General features: G+C 50.0%; 2 protein-coding genes across 3 annotated transcripts; one reads left to right on the plus strand and one right to left on the minus strand.

The window, feature by feature from the left end:
- The first annotated feature begins 907 nt into the window (after positions 1-907).
- fam83fa (family with sequence similarity 83 member Fa) lies at positions 908-7,340 on the plus strand. The gene is made up of 5 exons (XM_057015859.1): positions 908-1,586; positions 4,222-4,389; positions 4,796-4,917; positions 5,109-5,902; positions 6,240-7,340. The coding sequence occupies exons 1-5, from the start codon at positions 1,113-1,115 to the stop codon at positions 6,287-6,289; spliced, it is 1,608 nt and encodes a 535-aa protein (XP_056871839.1). The 5' UTR covers positions 908-1,112; the 3' UTR covers positions 6,290-7,340.
- Positions 6,806-10,839, minus strand: cyth4a (cytohesin 4a). Of its 2 annotated transcripts, none has more exons than XM_057015875.1 (13): positions 10,619-10,839; positions 10,187-10,245; positions 10,007-10,068; positions 9,561-9,627; positions 8,712-8,830; positions 8,553-8,633; positions 8,354-8,466; positions 8,137-8,285; positions 7,950-8,061; positions 7,789-7,865; positions 7,653-7,724; positions 7,396-7,516; positions 6,806-7,104 (listed from the first exon to the last, which is right to left on the minus strand). In XM_057015875.1, exons 1-12 carry the CDS (start codon positions 10,656-10,658, stop codon positions 7,442-7,444), a joined length of 1,026 nt encoding a protein of 341 aa, XP_056871855.1. In that variant the 5' UTR covers positions 10,659-10,839; the 3' UTR covers positions 6,806-7,104; positions 7,396-7,441. The 2 variants fall into 2 exon arrangements, with proteins under 2 accessions (XP_056871855.1, XP_056871854.1); XM_057015874.1 differs by having other exon boundaries at positions 7,396-7,544; positions 10,619-10,831.
- Positions 10,840-11,795: the final 956 nt, after the last annotated feature.

Below are 11,795 nucleotides of genomic sequence, written 5' to 3' on the forward strand. Positions count from 1 at the left end.
ATTTAACCATCCATCCATCATCCAGCCATCATCCACCCACCCTCCATCCATCCATCCATCCATCCATCATCCATTTAACCATCCATCCATCATCCACCCACCCATCCATCCATCATCCAGCCATCCATCCACCCACCCACCCATCCATCCATCCATCATCCATCCACCCATCCATCCATCCATCATCCATCCACCCACCCACCCATCCATCCATCATCCACCCATCCATCCATCCACCCATCCATCCATCATCCACTCATCCATCCATCCATCATCCATCCATCATCCACCATCCATCCACCCATCCATCCATCCATCCATCCATCCCCATCCATCCATCCACCCATCCATCCATCCATCCCTCTCTCCACCCATCCATCCATCCATCCATCACCCATCCATCATCCACCCATCCATCCATCATCCCTCTCTCCACCCATCCATCCATCCATCCATCATCCACCCATCCATCCATCATCCATCCATCATCCATCCATCCATCCATCCATCCATCCATCCATCCATCCATCCATCATCCATCATCCACCCATCCATCCATCCATCCATCCATCCATCCATCCATCATCCACCCATCCATCCATCATCCATCCATCCATCCATCATCCACCCATCCATCCTCATCCATCCATCCATCCATCATCCATCCATCTCCATCCATCCATCCATCATCCATCCATCTCCATCCATCCATCATCCATCATCCATCCATCCATCCATCATCCACCCATCCACCCATCCATCCATCCATCATCCATCCATCGATCCATCCATCATCCATCCATCCATCCATCCATCCATCCATCCATCCATCCATCCATCCATCCCCATCCATCCATCCATCATCCATCCATCCACTATCGGAGGATGCATTTTCAGGACTTTGAAATAATGTCGAGTCGTTGTGATTTTATTCTGAAAGGTCAGTAACGGAACATTTTAACTAACGTCTTTACCTTTAAGACATCGGAGTTGGGCCCCGCCCCCCTGTCCGCACTCCCCGCCCCCTCACCTGAGCACCTGGTCTACCTGGATGCGTTGCCGTGGCGGTAGAAGCGGATCCGCAGCCGCCGTGAGGGGGTCGAGGTGTCGCCATGGCGGAGTCTCAGCTGCGCTGCATGGACGATGAGCACGTCAACGAGAAGATCCCGGAGTCCCGGCCCGAGTTCTACTACAGCGAGGAGCAGCGGGCGGCCCTGGAGCAGCTGCTCCGGAACGGGGACGGAGCCTTCAAGATGCGACTGAAGGAGGACAACATCAAGGACTTCCTATCGGCGCGGGAGGTCCGACTCATCCGGAAAACCTTCCACGAATACAGCACCGACAGCGACTCCGAGGCCGGAGACAACGACCAGTCCAAGGGCTCCTCCAGCGCCGACTCGGGGGTCCACTCCACCTACTGGCCCCAGATGTCCGACACCGAGGTCCCCGCCCTGGACATCGGCTGGGCGGGCAGCAGCGGCGTCTACAAGGGGGTGACCCGGGTGTCCGTGTACACCCACCCCCCCAAAGAGTCCAAACCCCACATCAAACAGGTGGTGAGGAGGCTGATCCAGGAGGCCCAGAAGGTAAACAAATAAACAAACACAACTCGCGTTCAATCATCAGTTTCATTATTATTGACTTCAGTGGTTAAAGGAAACATCTTTGTAAAGTTTTTGTAAAACTTCTGTGGGATTTTACAGCTAAACTGAACAGAAAACCAGATTTCTGTGAAAGATTTTCTGTCTGAAAATTTAAATTTAACGTGATTTTATTGGGGAAAAAAAAAAGTTTATTTGATGCTGCTGACAAAGAAGCCTCTCCTGGTCATCGGCGCAGGCGTGTGATTGGCTGGTGGTGGTCATGTGACCCAGAGCCTCAGGCTGAGAGCAGGAAATAACCTGTTAGAGCACGAACAATCAGAAACGGCGCTCTTTTTAAGGTGCTCTTTTTAAGGTGCTCTTTTTAAGGTGTTTCATCAAAGCACAAAAACATTTTACATTTTATAGTTTCAGATGATGATGATGAAGATGATGATGATGAATATCAACTTCCTCATCTCTTCATCCACATAATTAGTTAAAAAACATTCCCGTATTTCCAGTAAGGTCTAGAGACCAGAACCAAACCCTCAACTGGAAACCACAATGGAGACTCAGCAGGTTCCAACAGGTCGATTCACACGTGTTTGAGACGCCGCCAACGCCGCCGCCACTCGGTCCATGTAGATCAGATCAGGACATGTTCGGCTGTGGCGGTGATGGGAAACTTCATTTCTGTTTTAAAAGAATCAGTTTAAGCTTTTAATTGATTTAAGTTTCCATCTTGTGAGAGAACAAAAACTAATTAATGATGGTTTTTTTCTCTCTTTTTCACCCGAGTTTAGTTGTTGGCGTGTTTTCTTTTTCAGACTGAAATGATAAAAGTCGTCTTCGGTTATTTTTGTGTTAGCCGCGAAGAAAAGGCCACGCCCCCCAGCGCCAACGCCACAATCTTACTGTGTCTTCCGTCTGGTTCTAGTTAATATTAGCACGCTACATTAGCGAAACCAGGCCGACGTTAGCAGGTGGGTAACGTTAGCAGGATTAGCTCTCTGGAATGCTAACTTCTATCCAAAGCTGCATCTGCTGATGCTAGCTGTGACCAGATCCTGTTTCCTCGCTGGCTTAAATCTTTATGATTGTGAGTTTTCAGAAACTTCAGTAAATGATGGTTGTGCTGTAGCTTCGATGCTAAAGGAACAGCGACACAAGCAGCGCAGTGCAGCGCAGCTAGCTGAACCTGGAAAGTTCTGGACAGTTCTGTTGAGTTCTTTTATCAAATCCTGAATTTTGCCGTGAAAGAAGAATTATAAGGAAACAGTGAACATGTTGAGGAAAAACAGACTTTAATGTTTCAAACATTTCAGAAAAATATGAGACTAAATCTTCTCCTGTCCTCTCCTGTCCTCTTGTCCTCTCCTGTCCTCTCGGCCTCTCCTGTCCTCTCCTGTCCTCTCATCCTCTCCTGTCCTCTCATCCTCTCCTCTCATCCTCTTCTGTCCTCTCCTGTCCTCTCATCCTCTCCTGTCCTCTCCTGTCCTCTCCTGTCCTCTCACCCTCTCCTGTCCTCTCTCCTCTCCTGTCCTCCTCCTGTCCTCTCCTGTCCTCCTCCTGTCCTCTCCTGTCCTCCTCCTGTCCTCTCCTGTCCTCCTGTCCTGTCCTCTCGTCCTCTCCTGTCCTCCTGTCCTCTCGTCCTCTCCTGTCCTCTGGGGTCTCCGTTTGTGTCTCCGGCTGTTTAAAAAGTGCAGAGCTCTTCAGCTGAAACCCGTCGACCTTCGGCCGGAACATTATTGTAACGTTTTTATCAGTTTACAGGAGCTGAAGCAGAGTTTTAACAGCTTAATGACACCATCACATGCTGAGGTGCTTTGCTGCTAATGTCAATCATTTACTGCTAAATTAGCCTAAAAATCTGAAATATTCTAATATATATTTGCTTTGGCTGTGCACCAGCGTTGGAAACATCCTCATCGTGATCCCGATGAGCTCAGGTCCTCCAGGAAGTAGCTAATTTAAACGTCTCTGTGCTGCTAAAAATAAAAGCTACAGTGACAGAATGCAAGAAAATGGTCACGTGATCAGTGTAAACTGCACTCGCGGATACGAAAATACTGCAAACAAAAACACACCTGTTTAACGAGCTGCTGCTTATTAGCATTAACAGGAACAAATTAAACCAGTATTGATAAAAACACGAGCTGCGTCTGTAGAACAATTAGCAGCGAAAGCTAATGTAGCTGCTTGGTCACAGTGTCAATACGTTTAAAAACACGTGGTCGCTCTTTATGACAGCGGCACCTTTGCGTGAAGGGAAATGAGCTCAGATAAAGCTCAAAGATCCAAACGGACTTTTCAGCATTCATGAAAATACGTCAGTAATCTCTAACGACCTGCTAGTTTAGCTCGTAACTGGTGTAGCGACTCGATAGGGAAGTTGTTCTGTTTGTTTTTCGTCAACGTGAGAAAACTGTTGCTCCAAAAATAAACCGGAATAAGCCTAAATTAATCAATGTGAACACAGAAGAATTTACTGGCCGATCTAAAAGTCATTCAAACAACTGAATCGTCCAAAAAGGTTGAACAAATAATTGTTAAACTGCCAGGTAGCATTAAATTTAGCATTGAAGTCATCAAGTTTAACCATGTGGTTAAATGAAGCCCCTCCCACCCCCGTTTCCAGGTGGTTGCCATCGTCATGGATGTCCTGACGGACCTGCAGATCATTCAGGACCTGTTGGATGCGTCGTCACGGCGAGGGGTGGCGGTCTACGCCGTGCTGGAGGTCAGAGGGTTGCCCCACTTCCTGGACATGTGCAGCCGTCTGCAGATCAACGCTTCGCACCTGCGGGTGAGGTGACGCTCAGCGTTTAACGATGTTGGCGTTTAACGGGGTCGAAGGTCAAACATTTGACCCGAGAACTTGTGGAATGTTCTCTGATGGCGGACCAGAATCGGCAGTACCGACCCAGCTGTGAATAATCGAGCCTTTTCAGAGGGTCATCCAGGGGCTGGAACCTGAACCTCTGATGCTGAGATCATACAGGAAGTGGCTCTGCTGAGCCGTCCTATCAAAACAAAAGCTCCCGTGTGTCCACTCAGACTCGACGTCTCTTCCCTCTAAGTCAACACGGCGCAGCTTTGGCTTCATGTTGGAAAGTGTGACGCTGGCGTCGGCCTTTGCCGCGGTGGCGGCGGTGTTTGTTCAGCTCGGCAGGTGTGTGACCGTGTGTGCTGAGGTGGGTGTTTGTTTGCAGAACCTCCGCGTGAGGACGGTTGGCGGCACCGGACTGGCGCTGTCCTTTGGGAAGCTGCCGGGGTCGCTGTGCTCCAAATACATGCTGGTGGACGGAGAGAAGGTCGCCTTCGGATCATACAGGTACGTCTCAGCCCAGATCCTGGAGGAACCGTCCTGGTCCTGGAGCTGCTGGGACGCTCCATCTCAGCAGGCTTTCACAGTCCTGGTGGGGGTGCAAGCAGGTGTCCCGAGGGAGGTGTCCACCTCGCTCAGAACCACAAAACTAAGACCTCATCTTTTCATCTGGTTTAAAGATCTCTGTCCTCCTCCAGCTTCACCTGGAGTTCCACTCGGATGGACCGGAACACCGTCACCGTCATATCTGGACAGACGGTGGACGTCTTTGACACGGACTTCAGAGAGCTGTACGCCGTGTCTGAACACGTGGACCTGTACAGGGAGTTCAACATCACCAAACCCCCCGTCCCCGTCCCCGTCCCCGTCCCCATCGACAAACCGAAGGTGGAGCCGGTCCGGCCTCTGCCTGTCTCCGCGTCACGTTTCCAGATATCTGTCAACGACTCCCGACAGGCTGACCTGAAGATTCCTGCACATAAATACCACAATCCAAAATACTCGTTAGTTTTTGGGAACAGCCGCGGCCTCACGGGTTCCCTGCAGGACCTTTCCACCACGAAGGACTCGCTGGTTGGTGAAGTGGCCCAGAGGAATATTCTGCAGAGCAGCATCCTTCATCCTTCTAAAGAAGACCACGTCTCCCCTGAGAGCCAGGGCTCACCAGCAGAGGAGGAGGAGGAGGAGGGGAAAGCAGGCTGGAAGAAGAACTCTTCCCTCCGAACAAAGAAACTCACCTCTATCAAGCACTTCCTGAAAGGAAGAGCAACCAATCACATCACAGAGACGATAGAGGAAGGCGTGGTCACCCCCCAGAGCCCCGCCCCACCCTGTAAAGCACCGGAGACCAATGGCGTCGCAGGAAGTGAGCTGGACGACACGTTTGAGACGCTGGAGAAACCGAGTCCACTGAAATCCAGAACCAAGAAGCCTTCAAAGATGATTCAGAGAAGTTTGTCTCTGCAGACGCTGAGCATGGCGGAGGAGGAAGGTGGGTGAGAGACCGTGACTTTCATGTTGTTGGCGGTCGGCTGCTTCCGGTTCTGGTTCTGACGCGTCTTAACTGGTTTCTGCTGCCCCCAAGTGGCTAAAAGATACTTTAAATTTAACGTTTAGGAGACTCAGGCCTGCAGGATCAAATGTGGCAGGCAGTAGATCTACACAAACCCAGTGTGGGTCCAGGACCTGACAGGAAGTAGCCCACACTAGTTTTGGGTTAGGGTTAGTTTTGGGCCACGTTTGGTTGGGGTGACTCGCCCAGAACAGCTGATCCAATCAGACGTGGTCCCACTGCTCAAGAAAACAACCTTTATTTTTTTCTTCAACAGGGTCAAAAATCCGACGGCGACATCAGAAGAAGAACTGCATCCAGTCGTGAGGTGTCGGTGATCAGGAGTGTCAGCTGATGAGTCACCTGAGCGCTGCGCTCACAGGTGAAAGTCCCTGCGAGCGCCGCCGAGGCTCCAGCCAATCACCCGCTGGCGCCGCCACCAGGCTTTATGTTTGTTTTTAGGCTGTTGGCATTTAAATGTTTTATGTCCTCACACGCTGGGACCTGGGCGTCGTGGGCGGATTACATCACACCTGCAGAGGTGACATGGTTGCCGTGGCAACGGGACAAGTGACCAGTTGTCCCTGAGTGTCGGCATCCAGGCTGCTCAGAAACGGAGCGGCTGGTCGTCCTTGTACGAAAATGAATCCTTGAGACCCTGAAAAGGGAACAATGAAGCCGGAGGAACATCACAGGAGAGAACTGCAAAGGTTCTGGAAGCTTCTGACGGCTCCCAGCAGCTCAACCAGCTGTAGCAAACAACACAGAAATGTAATTAACCTGTTAATTACAGCTGAATTACAGGAACCAACTGGCTAAAAGTGAGCAAACGGCGCCACCTGGTGGAGAAACACCCCAATATTTAATTACAGAAGGTCATTAAATTACAGTTAAAGTGTTCATTAAATATCCTGCACATAAAATCGAAAGTGTCCATAAGTTAAAAAGACAAAAGAGGCGTAAAGAGTCTCTGACTTTAGCTCCGCGGTGGGAGGGGTCAGCCACCCTGTGGCCCCGCCCCCGCAGCGCTGCTTGCTCACGGCGTGTCCAGAGGGGTTCAGTCGTTTGAGGACGTGGAGCCGACCACCTTCCTCCTCCTCACACACACCAGGTCGTACAGAGGGTTTTTGGTGACGCTCGCACTGGAACAGAGCAGATGACCTCAGCATGACATCACGGCCTCAGATTGATGTCTCCATGGCGACAGATAAAGGTGCGGTCGATCGCTGTTGGTCACGTGACAGAATCTGTCGAACGTGCATGTGGCTAGCTTCAACATGCTAACCGATGCTAACCTCTCAGCAGCTGGTTCTAGAAATGGTTTCCAAATGTTTTCTGAGAAACTTTTATTTGTAATAAAGGTGAACATGAAGCCAAACTCCGTCTGACAGTGTTGGGAGCGGGAGCGTGGGCTCACGCGCACGTGTTCTGACCTGATGGCGTGGATCCAGCTGTCGCGCTCGTCCTCGCTGGCGGCGCTCAGCGTGTATGACTGGTGTTTGCCCTGCACCACTCCCCCCCGCCCCTCCATCTTACAGGCCTTGATCTTTTGTCCTGTTGGATTATACAACTCCAGACAATACTGTTCACACACACACACACACACACACACACGTGCACGCTCAGATGACCTTGCGTTTGGTCTGGAACAGCTTCGTTCAGCCTCAGGCTTAGGGACGTGATTGTGTACCTGTTTGCTGGAGTCCTGGAGCTTCCTGACACACAGGTTCTCCAGAGGAATGATCCCGATCGGGTCTTGATCCTGCAGGTGAAACGGATCAGCAGCTGCAGCTCCACAACCCTCTGATTTGTTCTGGTTTACTCACCGTGGTGTATTCAAAGTAGTAGAGACAGCTGTCCGTCAGAATGAACCACCTCCTCTTCCAGGTTTTAACTCGACCTCCTTCAACAGGACCACAACGTTCAACCTCTCTGATGTCCACACACAACCTTCGGCATTGATCTTGAGTGGACACTTGACTCTCACCCATTTTCAGGAGCCACCCTTCCCTGTCGGGGTTGAAGAACGTCAGCGTGAGGTCATTCCCGTCGTCCTCTGGGAACGTTAAAGGCTCGTTGCGGATGCTGGCGTAGAGTTTCTGGAGGACAGAGGTCAACAAATGACTGGGAGGAGCCACAGCGGGATGATGAGACGGGGCGGGATGCTAACAGACCGTTAGCATCTCTGTGGGAAGGTCTTCTCCGTTGTTGATCCCTCGGTTCATGGAGACGAAGCGCTGCAGGTTGGGCTTGTCCTTCACGTTGGGGTTGTGGAGGGTGGTGTTGAGCATGATGATGGCGAAGGACAGGATGTAGCACGTGTCTGTTCCAGAAAACTGGGTCAGACCAGGACTTGAGGACCGTCTGGAATAGCTGAGAGGCTTCACCTACCGGTGGACTGGAAGACGCTGTGGTTACATTCACAGTAACGGGTTGCAAAGGCCTCCATCATCCTGTCAATCTTCTGAGCTTCTCCGGGGAGACGGAAACTCCACAGAAACTGTCTGTGAGACACAAACAGGACAGCTAAAGAGAAACAGGTTTCAAATGAAGGAGTTCCCAGAATGTAAAGTCTCCTAAAGACTCAGACCTGAGGGCCTGTACCAGATTCAGGTCCGAGAACTCATGCAGGCCCACAAAGACCTTCAGGGTCTCCAGGTTCAACTCCTCTCTGCATCAGAATGGACAGAAACATCAGCAACATAACAGCAACCAATCAGGAGAGAGGATCTTCAGCAGGTCTGTGTACTTCTCTCCCAGGAAACTGCCGATGGCGGTCTTGTTCAGGCCCTCCTCTTTGTAAAGAAACTCGGCCACGGGCTCAGCTCTGTGATCCAGAAGTCCGTTGTCCACCAGGTACTGGATCCCCTGGACCAGAACAGGAGGTTTAGTTAGTGTGTGTGACTGTTCATGTGATGCTATCAACGCCCTTTTCACGGCTAGCTTAGCATCTACGGTGGCCGTCAGGGAAAAATGATTTTTGTCCAGTTGTTTTCTCTCCCTAGTGTTGTTCTGTTCTGGGCTCCTGAGGGATCATGGAGGAGGACCCGCTTCACTGTTAACAGGAATATTTCACAGCTCAGCCTCAGCTTAGCACGCTAAGGTTAAACCGTAAAAGCCTGTTTTTGGGACCCTGTCTTCGACGATCGAGCATTGAAACGATTCTGTGACTGGACTCAAATCGTTTGATCAGAACTTTCCAGTATGTGGAGGCTGTTCCATCATCCGTGAATCTGGGAGCATCGACGTCCTTCAGAGGGACAGCAGCACCCTTTAGGTCTTTAATCTGCACCATCCCCAACGTGCATGAATTCAGCATCAGGTCCGCGCGCTTGTGAAGGCTGGTGGGCACAGAAACGAGTGTGCGAGGAGGCTGGAAGGTTCCTGCGGTGAAGAACCGCCTCTGCTGCTCTTCGGGGAACAGGAAGTGGTTTTGCCGCTGCCTCTGCAACCTTTTTAGTTCTACTTTCTCAAGTTGCCACGGCGACTCCAGTCTGCTGTGTGTCAACATTTGCTTTCTTGACACGAGGAAGCGTCTAAATAAAAGACAGGTCCCCATAAACAGCCTAAAACCAGCCTGTTTTACATGTAAACTCACCTTTTTGGGGCTCATGTTGAATTTCTTTTTCCCACGTAAAAATTTTCTGTTCCTGGCAACATTTTTCCTGCGACAAGCACAAAATTCTTTATGGTTTGTTCTTTTCAACATCCTTCACACAGTTTCTGCTCGTGTTTGATCTGAAATCAGTTGTGATCGGCATGAACTGATCCATCAGGAGGATTAATGGACGACCAGCAACAGGAAAGTTCACTGAAACAACCTCACAAATCAATGCTAAAACCACACTAGTCCCTTTTAATCTCTTTGTCGTTTGTTCAGAACCTCAGAACTCGGATCATTTCAACGATCAGCAGACAAAACAACTGTGAGATGCTACACTTGATCATATCTGCGTTGCTATAGAAACAGCTCAGCTTGGGCAGCAGCTGAAGGCCACAAGCTCGTTCAGAAAGGGCCAGGTGAACCAGGGTCATGTGACTTACGTCTGCTGGCTGATATCAGGGTGGAGTTCTGAGGCGATGGGATGGATCTCCAGCCTGAGCTTCTGATGGAGACCACAAAGAAGAACCAGGTCGGTTACGTCACAGACACTCGACGATTCGCTTCAGCCCTCACACGTTCAAAATAACCCCGAATGAAAGACAGCGAAGGATCCAATTTACCTGAATGTCATCCGGCAGCTCAGACTGGGCTTTCTGCCTGGGGGGCAGTTTCTGAGGAGCTGTGGGGCAACAAGCGAGTTTTGTTAAATCTGGACTCTAATCCCAAGACATCTGATGACCCTTCTGACTTCAGTTTACCAGAGAACGGTGCTTTTATTGTGATAGAACAGTGTTTTTATTGTGATAGAGCAGGGACTAGAACATGGAACTGTAGTTCAGGTCCAGGATCCACTCACAGAACTTTTGTGTTCCACAACAGTGTTCGTGAACTTACACTGTCGAGCAGAACAGCTGATTCTAGACGTTGTTTTAACAGTGTACGACCCGACGTTGTGTTCGATAAAGAAGGACGTTAAACTCTGAGAAGACGATTGGACGTGAGTGAAGCTTGAAGGACCCAGATTAACGAGAGAGAAGAGAATCAGGACGTACCTTTTCCCCAGAGGAAGCTGTCTTTCCTGCTTATGGCCATATTGTTGCTGGTGTGACGCCGATACAGGAAACAAACCAGCTCAAGAAGGCAGAAAGGGGGCGGAGCTTTGAGCCCGAGGAGCCTTTTGCATCAGTCTGAGGATGTTCGGTGTTGACATCCAGCCCATTCATGAAGAAATAAAGATTTCATTCAGCTCAGGACACATTTGACATCATTCTCTTCTAGGGGGCGGAGCTTCAAGCCTGAGATGCTTCAAAGCTCCAAGATTAGAAGAGGAAGTCCAAATAACAAGTGTCACCCTTGCAGTTGTGAACTGGAGGTGCTCCAGGCCAGCAGGGGGCGCTGCTGCTAGCAGGGTGGTGGACTTGGCAGTGAGCTGTTGATAGCTTTAGCTTTAGCTTCTCAGCTGTCATGGTGACCTGACACCCGTGAGGCAAATGGCTCCTCCTCACAACCGACAGAGGTGCTTTCATCATGTGATCAAAGACTGAACAAAGAGAAGATGCTGGACGATGACTTCCTGTCCATGAAGGGTCACTGTGAACCTGTGAGATTTTACAACTGTACCCTTGTGCTTTAGCGTGCTAACCCCCCCCCACCCAAGAACCAGCGTGGTTCCTGCACCTCAAACTCTGGGATGCTGCTAAAATGATGCTCTAAACTCATATTATCAGCTAATATGTTTCCTTGGTAACCGTGTAGTGATCTCACAGTCAAGGCCTCCTTGAAAGAGAGCTGGTGTTCATCAAACAATTACTGTAACCCTTTTGAGAGTCGACGTGAGTTCAGATAGAGTCAAAGAATCGGGAGCACACACACACACACACACACACACCACACACACACACACACACACACACACACACACACACACACACGTTTTCACTCTAGAGAAATGAGACATAAGGACCCTTAAGTGTGTCACCTCATCAACCTTTTTATCTCTGAACCCCTCGATCACCCCTACACACACACACACACACACACACACACACACACACACAGGAACAGGAACTTTGATTAACTTCCTTCATGTGGTTTTCACTATGTTTTCATGTGTTTGGACGTAAGAGAACCTGTAAAAGAGAGAAAAGAGAGACCTTCAATGACAAGCTAGAACATTCCAGAAGGAGAAGCAGAGACCTTTAGCATGTGCGTTGCCGTGGCAACTGTAAA

The sequence above is a fragment of the Takifugu flavidus genome, chromosome 18 (genome assembly GCF_003711565.1).
Source record: "Takifugu flavidus isolate HTHZ2018 chromosome 18, ASM371156v2, whole genome shotgun sequence".
Taxonomy (NCBI): domain Eukaryota; kingdom Metazoa; phylum Chordata; class Actinopteri; order Tetraodontiformes; family Tetraodontidae; genus Takifugu; species Takifugu flavidus.